The 24,091-nt window shown below is 39.7% G+C and overlaps 1 protein-coding gene across 1 annotated transcript in view; it reads right to left on the bottom strand.

The window, feature by feature from the left end:
• Positions 1 to 24,091, bottom strand: part of NECAB1 (N-terminal EF-hand calcium binding protein 1) — a 61,385-nt gene that overhangs the window by 30,788 nt on the left and 6,506 nt on the right. The window contains exons 2-4 of the mRNA XM_068397214.1: positions 20,750 to 20,858; positions 8,169 to 8,194; positions 5,724 to 5,821 (exon numbers count right to left, since the gene is read on the bottom strand). Of these exons, the coding sequence (XP_068253315.1) occupies positions 5,724 to 5,821; positions 8,169 to 8,194; positions 20,750 to 20,858 (233 nt within the window). The remainder of the gene's footprint in view (positions 1 to 5,723; positions 5,822 to 8,168; positions 8,195 to 20,749; positions 20,859 to 24,091) is intronic.

Raw genomic sequence — 24,091 nt, 5'->3', positions numbered from 1 at the left:
CCACCCAGGCCTCTGCTGCCAGCCTTCACTGTGCAGGTGCCAGTGGTGGTGCCAGTGGGGACACATGGGGATCAGTCCTGGCTGGAAAATGGCCCCGTACTGTTGGCAAAAGGGAAAGAAGGAGGCAGGGGGAGAGGGGAGTGTGCTTCAGCTGGTGAAGAAAAGTGAACTTAAGTAGGTGTTATGACTTTGATAAAAGGCACTGTTGGATCAGGGTAAGCCTTCGCCAGCTTTTCCTCTGTGAGATAGCTCCTTGGGAAAAATCCTTTGGAAACCTCAGAGCTACTGAAGTACCTTCACTGGAGTTTGGTGCCATACAGAGACCCACCTGGTCTCCAGCTGCTGCCCAAGAAGGATGTCACCTTTCCCCCCTGGATCTCCCAGAGGTCCTGTGTGCTATTTGTCAGGCCTGTGCAGACATCTTGGACATCCTTGAATAACTCACATTTTCTAAAATACCACTAGGTGCCCATGATGTTTAAACCCCTGAATACTTCTATGTTGTAAACACCATTTCATAAGAAAAATGACATTTTTGGTGATTAAATGAGCTTTTGCTAGTTTACTGAGCATGGAATACTTCACCACCAGCAGCAGGTTGCATTTGCAATAAGCTATAGCAATACCAGAAATAAAAATGATAGAGCAAAACTTGTTCTTACTGAATAGCTGACAAATAGCAACAATTTTATGGCTTGATAACTTAAGGAAGACATGTTCTTTAGTCTGTAAGTTTCTGATTTTCAGTATTCACAAAACAATAGAACCAAGATGTCAAGCATCTTAAAAAAAATGGTGTATTTTATCTATCTACATCGTTACTTAGTGACAGATTTTATTTTCTGTGCTGTGGGATGCAAAGTTTCTCTTCATTGTATTTATACGTGACTGCAAACTACAGAATGTAATAAGATGCAGTTTGCTGAAAATGTTATGTTTATTTGGGTAATAAAAAAGTTAAGATTAAACATTTTAATCAAATATGCTTCCATGTTTTGTTATAAAAGATGTCAGAAAAAAAAAGCTTAAAGAAACAAGCCTTCTAATGCATTTGTAAAGTTTTGTTGAGTGTTTAATTTTTAATGCTTCCAGTATACAAGATGAAGAAGAAACAAGATAAACAGAACTATCCCAGCTTGTACTTTCATCAGGAAAATATCAACCTGGCAGGTACAAGAAAAATAACCAACACCAATTAGTAATCTGTCCTCACCACTCCTTTAAAAGCAGCTCATGCAGACTCTCCATCTTAAGCAGAGAAATGATCAAATATCAAATGCCACAAGTCCCTCTAAATATCCTCAGTTATGTGTTTCCCTTCCTTGTGTAAGCATAAAACACAAGAGACCAGCACTAAAACAGAAGGGCCGTAGCTTTCCCAGCATCCTTAGGTAAGATGTCTTTTGTATTAAAAGTATGTTGCTTGCAAATGCAGCTGTCTTTTCCCTGCTGAAAGAAGTTTCTTGCTATATCTATTTCTCTGCATTTTTAGCTTAGGACCTTCCCTTCAAGCGATGGAGCATGAACCACTCCTACACCACTAAGGGCTTCCTGTCTTCCCAGGTGCTATTTAGTTTGGATAGGCTGGAGGGATCTGGCCCCAGAACAGTGAAAGGAAGTCTGGTTTAAAAGTTTCATGAACCTGCTAACACACTGGAACGTTTTCTCCCATAGGTGACTTGATATTTTCACTTTCAGATAGTACAGGACTGGAAGACTGGAGAAAAGCTCAGATCAGGAAACCTGTACTGCCAACCCTTTCAAACCACAGAGGGCAATAAAGTACACTGAAATTGTGCTGCAGTTAACTTGCAGGAGTCAGTTATCTGCTAATCAGAGGAAATGACTTCAAGTTGCACCAGGGGAGGTTTAGATTGGATATTAGGAATAATTTCTTCACAGAGGGGGTTGTTAAGTATTGGAACAGGCTGCCCAAGGAAGTGGTTGAGTCACCATCCATGGAGGTGTTTAAAAGACATGTAGATGTGGTGCTTAGGGACATGGTTTAGTGGTGGACTTGGCAGTGTTAGGTTAACGGTTGGACTTGATGATCTTAAAGGTCTTTTCCAACCAAAATGATTCTATGATTCTGTGATCAGTTGGGTTAAAAATATCTACACATGGAAATAATTTGGAGTGATGGGGACAATTTGGTTGATCTTGATTTAAATCCAGGAGTCTGTAGCCAAGCCAAACTCCAGTTGCTCTTGGTGAGAGATCTTTCTGACTAAAGGCTGAACAGGTTGGCAATATTTGTAAACAAAAACCAAGGTATGTGTTCATTAATGCATGAGATTTTCAAAACTGAAACAAGACAACAGGAAGAGTCAAATCTATTTCATGTGCAAAAGCTACTTGGTTCACACTTTTGTACTAGGTTTACAGATAGGAGTCAAATATTGCCACACACTTTGGTGTTATCAAACTTAGAGTAAAGTGCACCAAAAAGTAAATAAAAATACATTAAACTACATTTAGGGTTTTTTAAATTTCTAGTTCTGTTTATATCTGGAATAAGGAGGGTTTATAGATGAGGTATTTAGATTTTTCAGACATTCTGATCCACTGTTCAGCTTTTTGTTGAAGATTGACACATCTTCCTTTTCTGGGGTTGAGGAGAAGCTGAATATTTTTTCTAGGGCTCCAATTCTGCAGCTGCCTCTTGTGCAAAGTACCTACTGAGTACTAGCAACATGAATTGGCAGGAAAGCAGAGATTTTCTATAGGAAGGATGGAGTGGTGATTGTTTATCTGTCTCTAAACTGGATAAATAAAACAAATGAACTACCAAGGTGCTCCTTTTTCCCCTCAAATATTTAAGACTGAATGAGCTGCCTACCTAAACTGGCATGTGCTTGGAAAAGTTTAGCAGAGACTGATAGAGGCGCTGAGCTTTCTCCAATTCACAAAAAGACAGAGGGGATGGAAAGCTCATGGCAGCCCTGAGGACTGGGTCCCTGTATTCAGCCCTGTGCTCTGCAGTGAGGAGTTCAGGTTCAATCTGAGAAGTTTTTACTTTTGTTTTTTAATAGGAGAATTTGGTCCTTGGAAATTTGGTCCTGGTCATTGGAAACTGACTCAGCCGCTGTAGGTACACCATGTCTTTGTAGCTCTCAAAGTGTAGGTTTTCATTTCTGGGCTTTTTTTCTATATATGAAATTTCCATCTACATGATGCCTTAGAAGATCATAATAAATGTTCCCATTACTCAGTTACTATTTAAGGGACTAGGTGGCTGCAACGGCAGAGCAATGACAGTTTTATTTTGGACTAGGAGGGAACATGCAAGCCTTGCTCTGCATACATGCCAATGGCCATTCATAACCAGACCACCCATTTCTGAGTACCTGTTTGAGCTGCGGAGTCAACTTGAGCTAGGAGCTACATCACATCTAGTGTGTGTCACTGGTGATGAACATCATTTATCCACACTATCTCAATATGCTAACTAGCTTTTGCTCCACCTCCAGCTCTGATTTTAGGTGGATATATTCTGGATTTTAGAGTTCAGTAAAAGCTTGGACTATTTAAGATGGAAATTTTATTATTTGCACTCCAATGATTTATCAGGTAGTCAGGTCACATAACCTATCTGTTTCCTGAGAAATGAGTTACTGTTGTGAATAAACCCAAATTTGAATTGAGAATATAATTTCCATACAAAACTGTAGTTGCTGGGCATATCCTTGGCAGAAAGATCTATTTTAGAATATTTGAGGACACATTTTTTGATTGACTGTGTTCACACACTGTATCTACTAATTGGAATTAAAAGTATTTTTTCCAGTGTTAGCCTTGCTCAAGTTCTGCACCTCTAACAAATAGCCAGTTGGGATATTCCTGAAAGAGAGAAAACCCATTAAGCTTGAATCTTCAGTCAGGAAAATAAAATTCAAATAAATTGTGGTGTTTTTTTTTTTAAGGTGGATTCTTCATGTAGACAAATGAAACACTTATTAATATTCCAGATATTCTTATCGATTTTCTAGTCAGGTCAATGTTTACTTCTTAAAACTCTGATTAGTCTACAGGGATTCCTCCTCTGTATTTAACTTCTGAAGTAATTCTTAAGTGCCATGTTCTATTTACTTCCAGTAGTTATCAGATGATATGTCCTGCCTTTTAGGAGTAGTTTATACACATGGTTAATTTTTTTAAGAATTATGCATGGCTATAATAAACTAATCTGTTGCTTTTCAGTGTCCAGCCCAATGAGGTAGTGAGCCAGCACACATTCACTTCATTAGGAGTGGAAGATGCACAGCATGAACAGAGAGACATTCCACTTACTGGCTCAGGCTCTAAATAAATAAGCTACACTTTCAAGTTTTTATTTTGGCAGTTTATGTAAAATGTATGAGTACTGCACTCTTGTAAACACCTGAATGCCAAAGATAACAGCTTTGCTAGAGAAGCACAGCTTTCTCCCCATTGATCTCTCCTTCAAGTTTTTTCTCCCCCATGGGATCTCACTGAATACTTTTGGCTGAAATGTCTGTTGTTGACGGCTTGCCTTCCAGTGAATAGCCTTGTGGTGTGGGTCTGGGGTTGGGTTTGGAGTATCTAGGTTCACTTCTTTCCCTGGTTTGTGATTTCCCTCACCTTTTGAAGTAACACCTTGCACAGAATATTTAACTGTTCAGCCAGGGAAAAGGAGCATATTACCTCAAAATCAAAAGTGTCTTGAGGCACTTTTGATAGACATTGAGCTGGGATGTGGTATGAACGAGCAAGTATGAACATATGAGCAGGTATGACTGTAATGAATTGAGTGCCAAGTGGATCGGCCGCCGAGCATGTCCTGCACCACGGCTACATTCCCCATCAGATGGATGGATGGAGAAACCGAGCTTCTCCGGAGGAACGTCTCCTCCCTCTGGGGTGAATGCCCCCATAATGCGATGGTGGGCAACAGCCCTCTTTGCTGACTCTGTGAGTGCTGTTTTTGTTTAAAATGCCTGAAACGGAAACAAAATCTTGTTCTCGGTTAGGGTGTTTCACTCAACCCAGATTTCTGTGTCTTCTGTTGTTACTACCAGAAATACTTCCAAGTGATTTACATTGGCCAGTTATATTTCAGGACTCAGTAGTTGAGATGCACAGCCGCTACCTACAGGATGGTTTTATAATCATGAAAGTAGTGAGGTTCAGCTTCAGGGAACACGGGGAGAGATATTACAGCCCATTTTAATTTTTTTAAAATATCCTGGAATCTACATTTAACAAATTTAACAATTTAACAGCAACATAAATACGACTCCCCAGTTTGTCTCCAGATGACTCTTCCCTACCTAATTTAATGGTAGTCATTAATATAGTTTAAGTCATTAGCATCTTTTCCTAACATGTTTTATACTTCAAAGATTTGGATTATTTTTTTCAAATTCAGACTATTTTCAAATGTTGATATGCTGATGACACCCACATTTGGCATGGGTTTATGGAACCCTCTCTTGGTACGACAATATGAAGAACATTCTTCAGATCATTCACAAAGACAATTTTGGTTATATCCAAACTGTAATACTTTGAGACAGAGCTTTACAGCTTTGATGCTCAACCATTTTGACAAGCCTTTTCCTACTGAACTTTTGCTACAAACATGTATATGTGGAAGAACTTAAGTATGAATTAGTGATTTTATCTAGGTAAGAAAAATACCGGATACATGTTCAAATAAACAAAACACAAAATGTAAAGAAAATCTCACAATTTTTACTTACTTTCTTTGTTTTGTCCATTGCCTTCAGTATGGTTATGTTTAAGTCTTCCAAGACAGATAGAACATTTTCATACTCTCCTAAGTGCTGGGAAAAGTATTCTAAAAGAAGAAGAAAAACCACATCACCTGTTCATAACCTGAAAAATCAATATTTCATTAATATCAATTTTATCAAGACTGAATTCTTTTATGGTATTATTAACTATCTATATAAAATGAACAGTTACAATGAAAGGGATGATTTTATTTTTAAATTTTGTATTATTGATATTTAAATTGTATTATTTTCCTTAAGTACTCCCTGGAGTACTTAAAATATCAAAATCAGTGTTTAAAAACATTTTCTTTTAATAAATGAGTTGCCAAATTGATAAAAATTTAAAATATCAGTTTGAGAGCTGAAAGAGACCTACTTTTAAAATATCTACATTTTCCTTCTAAACTGGATTTTCAGTTTAATAGTCTACTTCAGTTACTAGCAGGAAATGAAGTTTTCATGTGTATGTACTAAATCTGATTATATTGATACAAAACTAGTAACACTGATAAAGCCCTTAGAGTAGATAAGATCTACTGGGGGCTGTTGTGAGTCATGGTCAGCTGAGACCAGTTGTTTCTCTCTGAGAAGCAAAGAGACTATGAGTTGGCCAGATAAGCTTCTAGTCCCAGGTACTGCGGTCATATTTTCAACAAATATGGTGCATGCAAAATACTTTTAACAAAAGTCATGGAAATAAGGTAAGCTGCAGGATGTAGCTGCTCAAAGCAAAGGACATTTTAACAGAAAGAGCTGATATAAAATCAGGGGGCACAATTCAATCAGAGGGATTGAATGATGAGAAGAGCAGGCAACCCTGGGAAATCATGACCTGAAAAAATTATGTTAAAGATAGAGACTGTGTTAGACAAGGCATTTAGACGTCAGATCACTTGAAAGAGCATGAAAAACAACATCTAAATGGCAGACAGGAAGAACAAGATCAGATAGGAGCTTTTTGAAATAATAAATAGCAATACTTTGAGGCTTTTAAAAAGTCAGCGTGAGCTTCTCAGGGGAGTCATGAAAGCACAAGGTTTCAGGAGCACTGTGACATAACGTGGTATTGCTGAGAGCTTGAATAAAATGATTTAGAATGAAAACGTATTGTGAATTAGTATCCTGGAAGTGAAGCTTCATTTCTGAGGAGAACTGAGATAACTCAGACAGACTTGTATAATCACTAGCTTAAACATGTGTTGGGTAAACTCAGTACCAGATTCAGAGATGAGAAACACCCTAGTAGCAACCTGTGAAAGATTTAAAAGGCAGCTGAAGCAGCCCATGTTTAATCTAAACAGACAGTAAATAGAGCCAGTGCTGGACTGAGATCCTCCTCATCCCTCTAGCCAGCCTAAGGTGGCTGGTGGGGTCAGGTGCTGAGGAAATCTGTAAGCCTCCAGTGCAACACCAACAGCAGTACATCTCTTGTGGAACAAAACCCCCTGTCTTCCTTGGCCAGTTTTATATAATTTTGGCCAGATTCTCAACCAGCAGAAGTCGTCACAGCCCAGTTCACTTCAGCTGAGTCTCTTGTCATATATTCATAAGCCACAGGCTGAGGTGCCTCTCAGTGGGTTCTTGGCCATGGGTAGAGTCATCTTGTGGGTGAGTAAATGAGCTGGCATTCAACTTGACAGGGTTTTCAGCTTTTATAGGTCTTCAACATTGTTGACCATTGGAAAATTTATCAGGCTGACATTTTTTGACATCTTTGGCTCAGAAATAGGCTGTTTTTGACAAGTATAACTGTTTTTTTGACATTTTGTGGGAGGACTTGCAGAAATTTTCTGTGAATTGCTTTCTGCTGCAAGCAGCACTTCTAAATCAAGTGCTGTAAGATCAGCTGGAGAGTAAGCAGGGTTTTGGGGAAATGACTCACAGCCCAGAATGGGGCACAGAAATGTGTAACTGGGCCAAATCCTAGGCCTTTCAGGAGTTTTTTTGTGATGAAGGATGATAGAACTTGTCAAACTGCTGTTCTCACTGGCTTGAGATAGAGGAAAGCAATGAACTTTCCTCCAGGGGGGTACTAATATGACAATCTCTTTCAAAATTGCCAAAACACTCATACCTCTGAAAGTGATGAACTAGCTGGAAAAAATATCTCACATGGAAGGGAAATAAGATAAAAGGTATCTATCTCTCTTTACATCAGAACAAATCTTGAAGTTCAGAGAATGTGAAGTATAGATTAGAAAAAATATTTTCAAAGTAATTTCTTCATGTAATGGATGACAGTCTGAAAGATTATAAGCCATCTGCATTCTTGCAGGAGTTCTTCCAATGGAAATTATTTTCTGTTTGAGCTACAAAGATTAAATGAAAAAAATCAATCACATTGTATGTTCACTTGCACAGGGCTGCCGCAGGCACAGATTATCTCCTTTGTCGAAAAACGGAACTTACTGCAGAGTTCTTCTGTGTCAAGATTGCTGGAAAGATAAGAGGATAGAAGGTTAGTGAGCTTAGTAATGTTTCGTGTTGGACTGGTAAATAGTAGGACTCAATATTAGCCTGACTGGGATATGAAGCCTCCATGCCCAGGATGTAGCAGATGTGAATGCCTGGCCCTTGCTGGCCTGGCTCTGCTGCCTCAGGGAGGCTTGTCCTGAGCTGAAGGCTGTAGCTGGCTGCAGGCGCAGCCTCCCTTCCTGAGAATGTTCCCAGTAGCACCTTCCTACTCCCTGGCAGCCCCTTTTGAGGTTCCTCCCTTAGCCTTTGGGCATCATGGTGCAGAGTCACTGCTCCTCAAGCTTCACACACTTGGTCCTAGAGCTGGTAGAAATCCACCTAAACACCAGAAATTGTTTTTTTTCCCACACCTTTCTGCCTGTACTCCTCTTCTGTGGCTGTCAAGCTGGACAGCATGGCTCAGAGAGCTTGGCCCTCCATGCTAAATGAGGGGAAAATCCAACAGATTTGCAATCTTCACCAGGCAGTAGCGCTCCACAGGAGAGACAGTACAGCAGGAGGGTAAAATCAGACATAGCCCTTCAGCACACATAGTTTCTAAGTCTTTCTGGCCATACAAAACTGTTCCATCAGTACTAACTTCAGCAAAATTAGTGGTGTGAAAAGAATAGTTGTATTGCCATATTCCCATATAAATACATAAGTGCATGCAGGTATTCCATACAATTCAAAACTGTTCATTTCAAACAGATTTCATCTTGATCAACTCTTAAGCAGTATTTTCGCTCTGAGGCTTTCATAGCCAAAAGATAAACCATTTGACCTACAGCTCAATTCTGAAAGTTAGCATATTGACTTTCTTCCAAGGAGAAGAAGAAACTGATTATTAAAGAAACTTAAAAAGCATGAATGTCTTTTTTGAATCTTGCTGAGGGGTGAATATTGAACGGCTGATTGCACTTAGGATTTTTTCACTTACCTTTTTAATAGGCTTTTTTAATTGACCTTTAAATAAAATGATGACACAGTATTATTTTAAAGTCACTGTCACCAATGTTAGCTTCCATACATCTGCCTTTGATTTCATGAGAGAGAGAAACAGACAGAAATTGCATGATCCTGGGTTGTCATAAACTTGCATACTCGGGGCTATAAAAACTTCTGAGCACTTTTAATTGATAATGATGTAAATGAGATTTTCCCACAACTTTTACTAACTAAGGGTGACCTGATCTGCATTTGAATGGGCCAAGTTGGATGGCTGCAAATGGGTCTTGCATCTGATTTTCCAATGACGTTGGTGGCAGTTATAATGAAACTTGTAGTAAGAATGTGTGCTGAAGCTGAGAATCTTAACTCTTAGGTCAACAGACATTCACTTCTCAAATGCAAACTGAAACCCTGAAAGCTGGAAAGTTGCTGAGTCGAAAAGCAATGACAGAATATGATGACGTTAAATAACAGGAGTTTGCTGTTATGATGTATACTCTTTGTTCATTGTCTCTGCATTTTTTGCCCCTTCAGATTACCTGCCCTAATGCCTTCTCTTTGTAAAAGACATTTCTGTATTTCTTAATGTACAGCTTGATAACTGTGTTTAAAACAGCCTTCCACATTGTTAGCCAGTCAAATTCATGCTCTTTTTTCCAATTTCATGGTAAAATTCATTCTACTCCTTGTTCTTCTGCAGCATCCTCAGCAGTGTGACAGCGATATAGCAAGGGAGCGGCTCAGAGGCTTTCAACATTGCTGTCATCAGAACATCACTGTTGGTCCTATTGACAGAAGTGATGCAGCTGCAAATGGACTATGAGTAAAAATGGAAAAGTATTTGGGTGCTGAATTAATTTTCAGTTAGAATTGGGCACCTGAAAAATGAGAAAATTATTGTCCAAAGTGATCTGTGCAGCAGCTTTCAGGAAGCCTGTGACAGAGCATAGAAATGACATAAAGAGCATGGATTTCAGTCTAGCAGACTCATAGTATTTCCTTCTCTATTATAAATACCCTCTGAGGCTCCATTGTTCTTGGCATCCTATTTGAAGGGGATGCTGTTCTAGGCAGGGAAACTACAATTTTGTGTCACTGATTATTTCATTCTGTCAGAAATAATAACATGCTGCTTCAAACAGTCGCGAGCAAACCTAGAAATTCTTTTTTTTTGTATACAAACAATTTTGAGCTCCCTGCAGGATGCTACAGAAGCAATTAAAGAAATTTGGAATATATTTAATAGTACAGGAGTGAGGTGCACACTAGAGGGCTGTTTCGGCAACTCAATACTCAGGTTTATAGAGGGCACCTGTTCATCATTTCAGTGGATATGTATGCCAGGGATGCTTCTGCTTAGACCTATAATCTGGCATTGCTGAACATGTTATTTGCAATATTTGCTGGATGACTCATATCCAGGTGCCAGCACTCCATCCTGATAAGCACCTGAAGCACAGGGTGCAGCCAAATGCATTCACATCATGTCAGTGTGATCATTTTTAAAACTTTTGTTCTCAGTTTGCTTTCTGGCTACTAAATTCAGTCCTTTTACATGTCTGACTTTGTGTCTGAAATGTTCTCTACCTGATACCATGAGCTGTTTTTAAAGGACTATTACAAATATTACACTGAGCAGTCTTGATCACTGCACAGCTGATCATACCTGTTAGTCAGTGACAGAATTATAAGCAAATTCACTTGAATAAACTGTGGCAAAAGTGCCTATTTGTGGTACCTCTGGAAGTTGCCCAAAATGTAGGAGTGCAAAGCAGCTGTGATTGCACTCTTGTTCTGCCCACCACAGTCAACTGTGGACTGGGGCCAGCCGGTAAGGGGGAAGGTTAAACCTATTCCACCCAGCCACTGGTGTGAATCCACCGAACCACAGCCCCATCCACTGAGCTGACACATACCATTCTCTGGGACAAAAGGCACCTCTAGGCAAAGGTACCAGCAGAAGATCTGCATATATTCCCTTGACCACAAGAAGAGGCAATGACATCACTTTAGTAAGGAATTATATATAAAGTATGGACACTGGCATCTAAAGCAGTTATTTTATTGAAGACTCCAATACTATATGAAAGACTTTATGAACTAACTTAATTTAGGAAATTCATTGCTATGACTATCCTAGCTGGAGAAGGGTAACACTTTCTTCTTCAGATCTCTCTTCATTCTCAGATATGAGAAGGATTTATTGCAGAGGCTTGAACGAACTCTTTTTTGGGTCCCATTTGCATGTCTCATTGCTATATTTAGTTTTAGGGAGGAAAGTTTGAGGCTGGTATTTCCTATTGTTAAGTAGAAGCATATAATTTATGACTGAAAAGAATTAAGTGTTACTTACTTACACTGTGCAAGGGTAACTGAATAGTCATCCATGGACAATCTCTGCCAAAAAGCTGTAAGCTCTTTGCAACAAGAAAGCCTGCTTACCATCCCACTTCAAGTCAGTGAAATGAGATAAGTGCTCCAACACTACTGAGGGTGTTGTGCAAAGGAGTCTTATATATGCACTTCCATTTTAAGGATATTCTGCTTTACAGCTCCTTTGCAACAGCAAAGACCTCTTCGCTCAGGTTTGTTCAAAGTTTCTTATCAGTGGAAGAAAAACTGCCTTTTGCCATCAGTAGGATGAAGTGTTGGGACAAGCCCAGGCATTGCCCTCTTACCACAGAAAAGAGAGAGGAGGAAGAAGGGGCAAAAGTGGGACAGAGCTCCTGGGGCTGGCCCCTGGGTAGCCCTGAGGACACTGCTGCTCTTCAGTTCGAGGGCTAGCTAGATTGTGCACCCTCTGGCCTTTCAAACGCAGCAGCCAACTTGGCTTTCTGGGCTCTGACACAGGCAGTGGGGTCACGGCTGGTTTAATGTCCCAAATTGTGCCTCACTATATAATTGCCTAGTTTGCTTATGCCTAGCTCCAGGCCAAGGGATAACTTTAGAATCATCACTTACTGCTCTGCGGGTGGCAGGACTAGAGGAGAGAATACAGCTTTTTCCTAACTAACAACTCACCTGGAAAAAAAAAACCCTAGTCCTTTGCATTAGGCAGTGATTTACAGGGACACAATGACTACAAAGCTGGCTATGTAGACTACATACCTTAATCATCTCAGCTATAACAGTCTCTGTGTTGCTAAAAGAGTCTTAATAATGCTATTAAAAGTTGCAGTGCATGCTAAAATCCAGAGAACTGTACATGGGCTGCAGAGCTATGATTTTTTTAGCAGTCTGAATCACACCAACCTAAATGAGGAGATAAGAGCCACCATGATGTTGCCTCTTCTGCCACAGGGAGCAAATTTCAGAGTTTTCACCCTGTGGAAGACGATAACGTTTCAACTTCTGGTTTTGTCCCAAAATGATTTTTTTTTTTTAAACTGAGATTAAATTATTTATTGTTGCACAAAATAAAATGTTTATTTTGGTTTATTAAACTCCTTGGAAATGCACATGTTGATAGAGATACCAAAACTGCTGTGGTTCTCTGGGAAATCCAGATTATGGAAGGGACTAGGCCCTCAAACTACACCTACCATTAAGCCACGAGCTCACTGCTAGGAAGCCAATGTTCTCTTCTAAAGAACTGAACTGAAATGAAACATTCTAGGTCAGCTCCATTTAGGTCAATGCAATTGAAACTACTCATTACCGTTTAATTTTCCCAGTGTGAGTGATTCTCATTTTTTCTTCAGAAAGCTGAATTTCCCGTTAAAAATATCCATTCATATGGAAAATTTCCAAGCAGCTCTATTTGCAGCTCCTCTGTCTGACCAGAGGGTCAGACACCAGGACTGTGTAAATCATCCTCAGTGAAATTGTTTTTTTTAGTCATGAAATACTAAATTGTATAATCAGCTCATTATGACCAGTATCCTGCCTTTTTCTTTGTACTTGATTTCCAAACTGATTTCTGTAGCTATTGACTTGAAAACTTTGAGAGTTAAAGCCAATAGCTGCAATTACGTCTCTTAAATAGTAGCAAACACACCTTTCTGATGTCAGTGCTGCACCATGTGCCTGAAATTCTCATTTAAACTAAAAGATCTAGTTTTAAAAAATGGTCACAAACCAATGTATTGTTTTCCTCCTGCAATTTTTTGCATTCAATATTTCCTTTTTAGAAAAAAACATTTCACTCGCCTGCAGTTCGCCTAATTAAAAAGCCTGTCTGTGCCTCATGCTGGTTTTAATAAGTCTTTTTTTTTCTCATTGTACATGAAAGTTCATTATTTTTTTTCTGTGTCCTTATATTGAACCGTGATAAATCAGCAATAGCATGAGACTAAAATATGCCTTCCAACTGAAAAAAAAGAAAGCCATCCAAGGCACAGATAATTAATATCCTTATACTACTGTTAAACTACTGAAGATTTGTCATTATTATCTTTACAACCAAAGTCTTGAAAGAAGCACTGTGGTCTCATATAAGATGCATTTCATTTTAGTTTCAGTTCACAGTACTGGGTTGCAGGCTAACGCAGTCAGGTGGGTTCCCACTATTGCAAGGATAATGCTAACCAACCTCTTGCTCTCAAGCATAAAATTGGCATCCTTTTGGAGTTTGCTAGTAGGGCAGGTGATCTCAGCATTTCTCTTTTGACCCAAGGGAGCAACTAGGGCTCTGCTAATGAAGAGCTGGGCAGGTGGGAGGGAGGTAGATTCACTTTGGGGCTCAGAGTCCTAAATGTAGACATCCATATGTGTGCTGGGTGCCTAACCTCCCCTGCCAGGCAAAGGAGGTCCAGTGTATTCAATGGAGTTGGAGGCTTTTAAGTAGACCAGCTAGCAGGAGCTTGAGTAATTGGATGTAACACAGGCATCTAGTGTGGTTTCAGATGCTCTAGCATTTCTCCCACCACCCATGTCCCAACTGCTTCTCCTGTGCCATCCTGTCTACCTTGGGCTGGCGTTTCAGGTGGGAGCATCTTAAAGGCCTTACGCCTGGGTGACAGCACTGAAGCCTGGGTGAGCAGTATTATTTCTTAGGTGCCAGTGACTTCATTGACTATAAGGGAGCCTTAGACACCCTGCTGATACATTCACATGTGAGTGTAGAAGTCTCTCCATAGTGCCAAGTCCCATCCTCACATGTGCTGTACACACAGCGTGACAGACTCTCCCAAATGCCCAGCATAAGCTCGAGGCTGCAGGTGGCCAAGGCTGTCAGGTCCTCACCAAACTCATCTCTGGTTTGTGCATAGTTTATATCTTCTTTAACTTGTGCCACATGCAAAGGCTTAATGGGACCTTCCTGCAGTTGGGAAGTTGCCTGTACCCGCGTTCTGCCTCAATGGTTCTAACATCCCTCCTATCTAGTAACTAAGGTCCTGGCTGAGGACTTCATTTTACCAACGAGAAAAGTGAGAAAAACAAGTCTAATTCCCCCCTGACTCATATAAGTCAGTAATCAGTGAAGCATTTATCGCACTGTCTTTCTGGCAATGCTGCAGACTGAATCCCCTCGAGATCCTCTGCATATCTCTTAGTTTGTAACTTTGCCATATCTTCTCATTATCTTCCGACACCTTTTCCCTGAGGATGCCATTATGCAAAAACAATTTCCATGAAAGTTATGAGTAGGGGGAGGGAAGGGAGAAGGATAAGAGTAAAAGGCACGTTTACATTTGCAATGACTGCTAAAACCTATTCGCTAAACCTTTAACCATGTCAAGGATTCTTGCTCTGCTGAAACATGGGCTCATCACAGCTGACATTAAAATTAGGCAGGGGCAGATTTACCAAGGAAATGAGCTGTAAAAGCATTCACCTCATAAGCCACAAGTTTCAAACTTTCCCTGCATACTTCTTGCCATGTATAAAAAGATCTGTGCTGCTGATACTTTCCTCTACTTTCAGGACAATTATTCAGGCAATAATGCATGTAAACAAAACAGCTATATTTCTGCACAGCTACCTCCGCTGAAGCTGAACTGTGCTACAACACTGTCTTTCATGCAAGCTCTTTAGCATTCAGAAGACCAGGTAATGCAATCTATTCATTGTTTAGAGAATGCTAACCCCACAAATCAGCGTTTTCTGAGTTGGGATAATGTGGAGTTTAAATAGTTTCTTCAGCAGAATTACAACACCCAGGCAGCTGTACTGAACATACACACGTATTTGATTTAGAAACCATATGAGAGCACATAGGAATGTTAAGACACAAACTATGTAGTAGGAATGATGCTCACGTTATTTAAGTACTTAAAATATCAAGTTTGAAATAAAAATACCACTTTTGTTCCTGATAAGATGTAAATATGGAAGGAAGATGTTCAGATTTCAGTTTGGTGTATACATTATGATTTAGTGATTCAAAAGGGCCAAGAAATGAAATAGCAATGGAAATAACACTAAAAAAATCTTCAGTATTTTTCAAGTTGAAAGTTAGCAAAAGACAGTCATATTCAATGATTCTTCTTCCTATATAATCTGTAAAATATTCTTGGGCTCCACTCTGCTCCTAAAAATAGTGCTTAGGAGAACGTGTTAAGAAACACAATGCTTAAAGTTGCAAGACAGCTCCACTCTCCTCTTCTCAGCCTTAAATTTCTCAGTTATTGCCTTTGTAAAAGTCTGCAGTTTTTGAAATTGTGTTTCTTGTAGTTAACATCACCAGCTCACTTCTCTTGTCTTCAGGTGGCTTCAAGTATCCATCCCTGACAGCCTTTGCCTCGAGCTGTGTGTAGTGATTTATGCTTGTGCCATGATAGTACAAACTGCTACCCAACCAAAATGAGTGTTTCATGTTCCCTTGATAGAGGAGTTAATAATCAGGGTGCTCCAAGACAGCAGAGCATGTGGCTCTTCAGCCTCAAAATTACTTCGGCTATGACTTGCAGACCATGTCCTCCATGAGCTGTATGTTGTCACACTCCTTGTCAGCCCCAAGCAAGACTTCTGGTGCCTTTGCAGCACCAGCATTTGCCTCCAACACCCTTCCCATTGCTCCCACCAGCCCTGCAGGACCTTGCTGAGCACTCCGTAGCTTGGAGCTGAGGCTGGGGAGGGGAGAGAGGAGCCAGAAACCACACTGGGCTTCCTTCACCCTCACAAAACTGCTATAAAAAGGTTAACTCAGCTTCACGTAAAGCACACAGAGTTTTTTTGAGGGCTCAGGACAAGCACTGAACAAGCTCCCAGCTGTGAGAATACAGATGTGTAACATAGATGTCATGTCAAATATGTGTCAAATCAAGAGGCAAAGATAAGCTCTTCCTCTTGCTCCTTCTGTGCTCACAGCCACGCCCTCATGTTGGTCTCGCTCGTGCTGTGGTGGCTTGACTTCTACCCAACATGCTGTGGGGATCTACCTTGGCCTCCTGATACCTTCTGCAGTTAACTGTTAACTGCAGCTAACAGTTAAAATACTGGTATTTATTCGATGTTTAAAATGTTATAAAAAGATAATGTAGATTTTATGAAATAGAAAGAAAAACAGACAGCTTACACATAATTACATTCATAAATTGCAGAATATATGTCCAAATGATGTACTGAGGAAAGGTCCTTAGCTAATGTAAGTTTTCAGCAAAAGCAATGATCTGCCCTGGGTGAATAACTTGTACTTTAGGGTCTAGACAAGTTGCAAATATAAATTCATCCTGGCATAATGAACTATTCCACCTATCTTTGGAAAATTCATGTGGTGGTAACTAATTCTTACTCATCTTTTTTCCTGATGGTCATGGTCACTGCAGTACCAACTGACTCTTCTTCTGCTTTGTGAAAAGATAACACCTATCTGCACCAAATAGCAAGGTGCAGAGATCATAGTCAGGCAGACACAACCTTAATTACTGGGAAGTTAAACCCCCTATTATTTGCCCTGCTATCACATTGAAAATGGGAATTGCTCACTTTAGCAGTCTTCAGTAGCCTATCTGCTCTGTAACAGGTATGTTACATTAGCTTGGCTTGGTCTTTTTAAAAGTTGATAATCTTCTAAATCTCTCTTCAACAAGACTGACATTAGGACCTGTGTAACAGAGGTTTCTAATACCTGGTTAATTTAATTCCCTTAAAAGTGTTAAGCCAGTGTAAGTCTTTTATGCTTTGGATATTTTTTGAAAGATTGCTGCAGCAGAGCTGAGAAGAGAATTCATATTTCCTGAGCTTGTGGCCCATGGATATCACCCCAAGGCCACCTCTCCTTTTTTATATTCAGGCTTTGAAGTACAAAGACTCATGCACACAGACAGTGAGGTTTTGAATGCTGGCAGAGCTAAAAGATTTAATGCAGGTGGAAACAACCCAAAGTCTGTTCTTGTGACAAGCTGGGTATGAAATCTTGGGATAATCCACAAAATGATCCAGCAGATCATGACATGCTTCCCCAGCCCTCTCTCCTAGCCATTTATGTATAGTGTAAATCACTGCATAATCTCAATAGTTATGAAATATTTCTGGGATGGGGAACTACAATCTGCATTTTGTAAATAGTGAAGTGAAGCAGAGAGAAGATAAATGATTTGCCCAGAGTTTGACAGTTCAACTGATTTTAACTGGATGAGAGAGAGAAAATAATCTGTGCAAATCTTCTCCTACTAGATACACAACTGAGTAATATTTCTCACTCTCCCCTACTGAAAACCAGCCATAAACTACTTGGGAATTACAGGCACAAACCATGATTTTCATTTCATTCCCTTGGGTGATTTGCCAGTGAAAACATCACAAAATAGGTGGTTTGGGGATTGTTTGATATGTACATGAGTCTCCTAATGCCTGCATTACAAAACTTCCCAAGGTTCAATGAACATTGTGCTGCTTTTCTTAGCCAGCTGGTTAATTTGAGAGATTTTACATAATATGCCCTTTCCAGCAAATGCCAGTGAGTAAAGATTTTTGCCTCCTTATTATATCTGCTTCAAGTGATTTTTGCTGCAAAGCTATACTAACAAGGAATTTATATTATACTGTCCAAGATGTCCCTCTTTGCTATACCCATCAGGTATTTGGCATGCTCCATCTTGCTGCCTGCCTGATGACAGGGTTCACAAAAGCTTTCAAAGGTGCTAAGGGAAAGCCTGTAAAATATATTTGCCTCTGTTAAGAGAAAGATCAAGTGGTGTAGAACGCTTCTCAGCTGCAAAGTCAGGCACTGAGCCTTTTATCAGTTAAAGACTTCACGAAAAGACACTCAAAAAGCTTCTTGTTGCCATTTTAAATCTAAGCTTTAAGCATGTTTTTTATTATCTATTTCTAGGTTCTACTCTATAACAAATGTTAACCAATCAATAGAAACCACCCTTTCTTCCCCTTGGAAAAGGTAATTTGGTAGGTTTTCTTAGTCTTCCACCTGCTCAATTCCCTGAAATACATGAAAATATGATCCTTCACAGTATGCACTCTCTGTGACTTTTGTGCTCTGCTTTTTGCCAGGCTTTTCCTGGACAATGAGAATGATCTCTCTCAGGTGGCTGCAGTGGCAGTTTCATTAGCTGTTCTCAGCTAATGACTGCAGCATTTGACAAAGTTGCAGCTATTCTTCAGGCATGCATGTCTCCCAGGAGGAAAAACGTAATGTTATTCTCACTTTTCTACATATTTTTCAGGTACAGATATTCTCTGCTAAAGAGAAAAAGATTTAGAAATAATAAAAAAATTACAAATAAAAGTATTTTACAAATCCAAAAAAAGCTTTACAAATAAAAAGAAAGGAAAAATAGATGTAGAATATCTATCTTTTTTCTTAGAAATCTTACATAGTCATCGAGGATATTCGCCTTTATCAAGGTGCTCCCTGACAAATGCGAACAAATGGAATCATGGTAACATAAAACCACTGTCATGTAGATATGTGTTACACCCAAGAAAGTCCAAAGCTATATGAATGAGCCTTTGACGTTGAAATGAGTCTTTGACTCGGGGTTAAAAATTTGCATGAAGGCCCTTAATCTGCTAAGCAGATTCCCATGGGGTTCTAAGAAGCATGTGATTCATTTTGCTAGGATTAGGTAGACTGCATGCATTGTATTTGTTCAAGATCGTATTTGTTTCTCAGTCTTTGCCACTGATTTTAAGAAACCTGAGGAAATTAAAATGTTACACTTATTTCTTCAGTACACAGTGCCTATTTATTTAGCAGTATTTCTCCAACCTTCTGCTTTGAATTTATAGCACGTAGTACTTTTGACAAATTAGGGAAATATGGGAAATTAGGGAAATAATGACAGCTTTCTCTTCTTTTCTCATTATAAGAAATAACCTGTTTATATTGCTGCTTCTCCTGTGTTGTCTGTTAAGGAGAATGATACATCTGGGAAACCTGTTTCTTTGTCTTTGTTGCATTCTAGCACCAAAAGTCTTCAACACAGGATGGTTTACTGGATGCTTTAGGATGGCTTTGGGATTAGGCATCCAATTCCATACTTCCATTTTGTGCTGCCTCAAATCTATGTCCATGTCTCTCTTGTACTGAGGAGCCCAGAACTGGACACTACTCCACATGTGGCCTCATCAGTGCTAAGTAGAGGGGAAGGATCACCTCCCTTGACCTGCTAGCAATACTTTGTCTAATTCAGCCCAGAATACCATTTGCCTTCTTTGTGGCAAGGGCACACTGCTGGCTCATGTTCAACTTGACCCCCAGGTCCCTTTCTGCCAAGCTGCTTTCCAGCGGGGTGGTCCAGTATATATATATATTGGTCTATGGGGTTGTTCTTCCCCAGGTGGAGGAATTTGCACTTGTTGAAATTCATGAAGTTCCTGTCAGCTCATTTCCCCAGGTCATTCTGGGTGGCAGCATGACCTTCTGGCATATCAGACACTCCTCCCCATTTTGTGTCATCAGTAAACTGGCTGAGGGTACACTGTGCCCCATCACCCAGATAATTAATGAAGATGTTTAGCAGGACCGGATCCACTATTGACCCCTGGGGTACCACACTAGTTACTGGCCTCCAACTAGACCTCGTAACACTGATCACCACCCTCTGGTCCTGGCCATTCATCCAGTTTTCAATCCACCTTAATCACTGTAGATAAGGAAAAATTAGCTTAAGAGAGCATGCAATAGCACAAGTTTTGCTCTGTTGAAAGCAGCGAGTAAAGTTCTTCACACCCTCAGCCTGTGGCCTTAAGCCAAACTGTAATGGGAATGTCCAAACAGCCTAGGTGACATCACCAACGCCACCATTACCATGCTAGCACCAGACAGCATGGCTTTTTCTGCTCTTTACTATGATTGCTTCATTTATTTTTTCCATGCTTGGCATGTGGTCCAGGTATTCATCTCAGGTAGTGAATCAGTGGAGTCAAGAATTGAGGAACTCATATTTAAGCCTCAAGGAAGCCACAGACCATTTTCCTTACTATCATGGGTGGAAAACACAGAAGGCATCTAGTTTCCTCTCTCTGTTCTCAGTACCCCAATCACATTTATTGGAACATGCAGGCATTTCTACGAAGTTTGGAAACACATCACTTGTACAGTTTAGAGCCATTTGACACAGCCTACCTTCCCTGAAGCAGCTTTCCTCTTAGACTTGTTTTCTAAAATCAACCTGATGTCTTTTTTTTTCCATTCTCAGGTACAGAGAGTAGCACCCTGATTGTAAGAAGGGGGCACTTACTCAGTATTGTGTGTATCAATCATGTGAAAAAGTTCATACAGCTCTTCTCCACTCAGAACTCCGTCAGCAAAGTAAGCTTTGAATTCATCAAAGGACAGTTTTCCATCGTCTGAAACAATGAAGAAACAGAAAGTGCCTTAGTTTCATTTGTGCTTTTGCTTGTTTACTTCATGCAGTGGAAGAGGAGGTTATTAAAAAACCCCAGCTCTTCAGATTAAGTGTAGAAACTTTACATATTTGATCAAGACACATAAAGAACATGATGTTAAATACATCAGCTGTTCTAACAGAGTTCTCAGTTTGCCTGGTAACTCTGTTATTCTTCCTCCTTCTCATCTTTCAAGCAAAAATAGTTGGTTTTGGTAACTCTCTACTGACAAACACATCAATACAATCCTGTCTTTGCCCTGATCCCGTTCATTGTGGCTTCTCCCTGTCATGCCCCACGCTTCTTCTACTTGCTCCCTGCCAGTGTCCCTGCCTCTTCATGGAAGATCAGTGACCTCCTAAGACTGAGCAGAACAGAGAAAATCCAGGGAAAAGCAAAAGCAAACTTTTATTGAAGAAACACATTAGTCCAATTAAAATTTCTTCAGCTATCTAGAGCAATCCATTTATTGCCCTTTCGTTTTCCTCCTCTTTCTTTCCTCTGCTCCCTGACTCCTACACGGGAGACTGAGACTCAAGTGCACAATTCAACAGAAGTAGGGATCTGACCCTGGTACTCTTCTCTACCTAAGGATGCTAATCAATACACTGCACCAATTTGCAGCACTATGATACTCTTTCTTCATAAAATATATTGGTCTCAAAAAGCTCTATGCTTGATGTGGAATTAACAAAGCAAATTAAAAAATTTTGACTTTCATGGAACAGGAAGCCAGCTCTGCATCCTCTTCCACTGGAAAGAATTTCAGCTCATTTTCTTAGTCAGCACAGAAAATAATAAATTTTGATTTTCCAGCATGTAATTTGTCTGGAGATTGCAGAAAAATTTAGGAATGAGAAAACTGTTTTGGACATATATCAGAAGTCAGTCAAAATCCTCAGGTGGAGTTTGAGTTGGCCATGTAATATAGAGTGAAGCCTAATTATGAAGTTGACTTTTTATTTTCTAGGTATCTGGTGTTCTCATTTGTTTGGGACAAAAGCAATCATCACCACTTGGGTCCTGATCATCCTCAATAACATGTTCATGTAGTTAGGAAATATCTACAGGACTAATGGGACTCAGAGGGAGGGGAAGTACCATGTGATAACATTTAGAAGAACAGTAATTGGATGTACATTAACTCAAGAGGAGAAAGTCCTCATTATAATCTCTACTACATTATTTAGTGAAGTCTGTTTCATCTGTTTCTTAATTTAGTATAGCAAACCCTTGACTACATGAGGCAAAATCCTTGAGCTGAGATGTGTTAAACAGAGATTAATTCATCTGGTATTATCACTTCAGATTGAGGCTCTGCCCTCCCTTTGTCAGATCAAACTCTGCACAGCCATGAATGCTTTGGTATTTCATTGAGGAAGGGGTGGTATTCATGTTTTGTCTCATCTATGGATGTCTGAAAATCCCAGAAAAGGGATATACTGCAGATTTTCCATGCCTTTTTTTTGGGGGGGGGAGGGGGGGTGGGTAATGACGTCAGAAATAGATAAAATGAGCTGCAATTTGGACAGCCTGTCGCACCCACAAGGTGGCTGTGACAGCAGTGGCAGACTTAGGCTACTGTCTGTTCTGGAAAGTAGGACGCTGGGATGCAAGGAGAATTAGACACTGTTAACTCTGCCCTCTATTCATATCACAATGACTATATAACAACATATGACAGTCAGCACAACTAATTTGATCCTGAGTATATGATTGAAGGCTGAGTAGAAGGAATCGATTAAAGGAAGAAATGTAAGATAATTCCGGTTGCTGAAATGAACTAGGTCCTGGATGGAGCTTTGAATGACATTGTATAAAAGGTGATGCAAGAAATCAACCAATGCTTGTCGGCAGGATGTTAAGAAAGTGAAAGAAAGAAGTTTGTAAATGGAAAGCTGACCCTACAGAAGTCCATGAGATTTAATCAGGGATCCCCCAGCAGTAGATGACATTTTCTTCTGTCCTAAAGAACAAGTGTCCTCTTTTCTTTGCTGTACAGGCATGACATCAGAAGTGCATGGGTCAGGATGAGGCAAATCCATAACTCCATTAAAACAGTTATGGTAATTCGTTCCTCATTGACTAGCGTGTCTGAGTGAGTTTTAAATGCAAGACTGATAATCAGCAAACAAAAGCCAATGAAAGAAGATCCATCTTTTGCTTTTACTTAGAAGAAGTTGGAATGATTAAACAGTAATTAAGTAATAAATTATTTAAACCGACTGAGCCTTTGCATGAAGCATAGAGAATATTTTCAGAGCCTAACACTTCAAAACTCTGTTTTGGATAGCACTAAATTTAAGTTCACATGGCTCTTTCTCTTCATTCAGTAACATACTGAATCACTCATAGGGCACTAAACAACTGTAGGGGATTAAGACTACGATACCCTAAGCACCAGACAAATCTACGACATATCGTGGCCTAATTTTATAGTGGTGAAAATGTGTTATAAAGGCAGTATCTGAATCCTGTAACTACATGCTGTACTACAGCATACAGATTTGAAGAGTAGAGCTGAGAAGTTTCCTCACTCTTTTACTTGCTCTTATTTAATAATTTCTTTGACCTGAATATATGGCTTCAAATATGTAATCTTCAGGAGTTTTCAAAACTGGACGAATTGAATGTCTGCTTCAACAAAAACATTTTGAAAAGTTTAATATGAAAAGACAGACTGTAGCTGGAGATAATCATAATTATGATCAAAATAAAATGTCAGGATCTACAAGAGCTAAAAACCAAGATGGCACAGTACTGTGTTGAAGGTAGGCAATTTTCTTTTACAGAACTGCTATGACTACCTAATTGAGAATCTAAATACATTTGCCATTTGGCACTGGTTACAGAGAAGGAATGTCAAATATTGAGTGTGTTGAAATGAGCTTCTTTTCACAGCTATGCTTCTTTTGGCTTATACAGATACAGTCGATTGTTTAATCAAACTGCCTCTGCAGCTTTAGCCTTTGCTGGGAAGGGCAATTTGCGTGCAAGTTATACACATACTCAAGTGGGTTTTGACAACTTTTCTGAGATAAACTTATTATGAGTTTACTCACAGAACAGTCTGGGTATGACACAAGACCTGAAACGTCTGTCTGTTTATCTCTGTTCTTCAGGATCATTGGCTTTACATCAGTCCAGAAGATCAACGATCTGCCAACAGCCACATTGGACACTTTCACTATTTT

Source organism: Nyctibius grandis, chromosome 3 (genome assembly GCF_013368605.1).
Source record: "Nyctibius grandis isolate bNycGra1 chromosome 3, bNycGra1.pri, whole genome shotgun sequence".
In the NCBI taxonomy this organism is placed as follows: Eukaryota; Metazoa; Chordata; class Aves; order Nyctibiiformes; family Nyctibiidae; genus Nyctibius; species Nyctibius grandis.
This window is presented reverse-complemented; position numbering and strand designations above follow the sequence as displayed.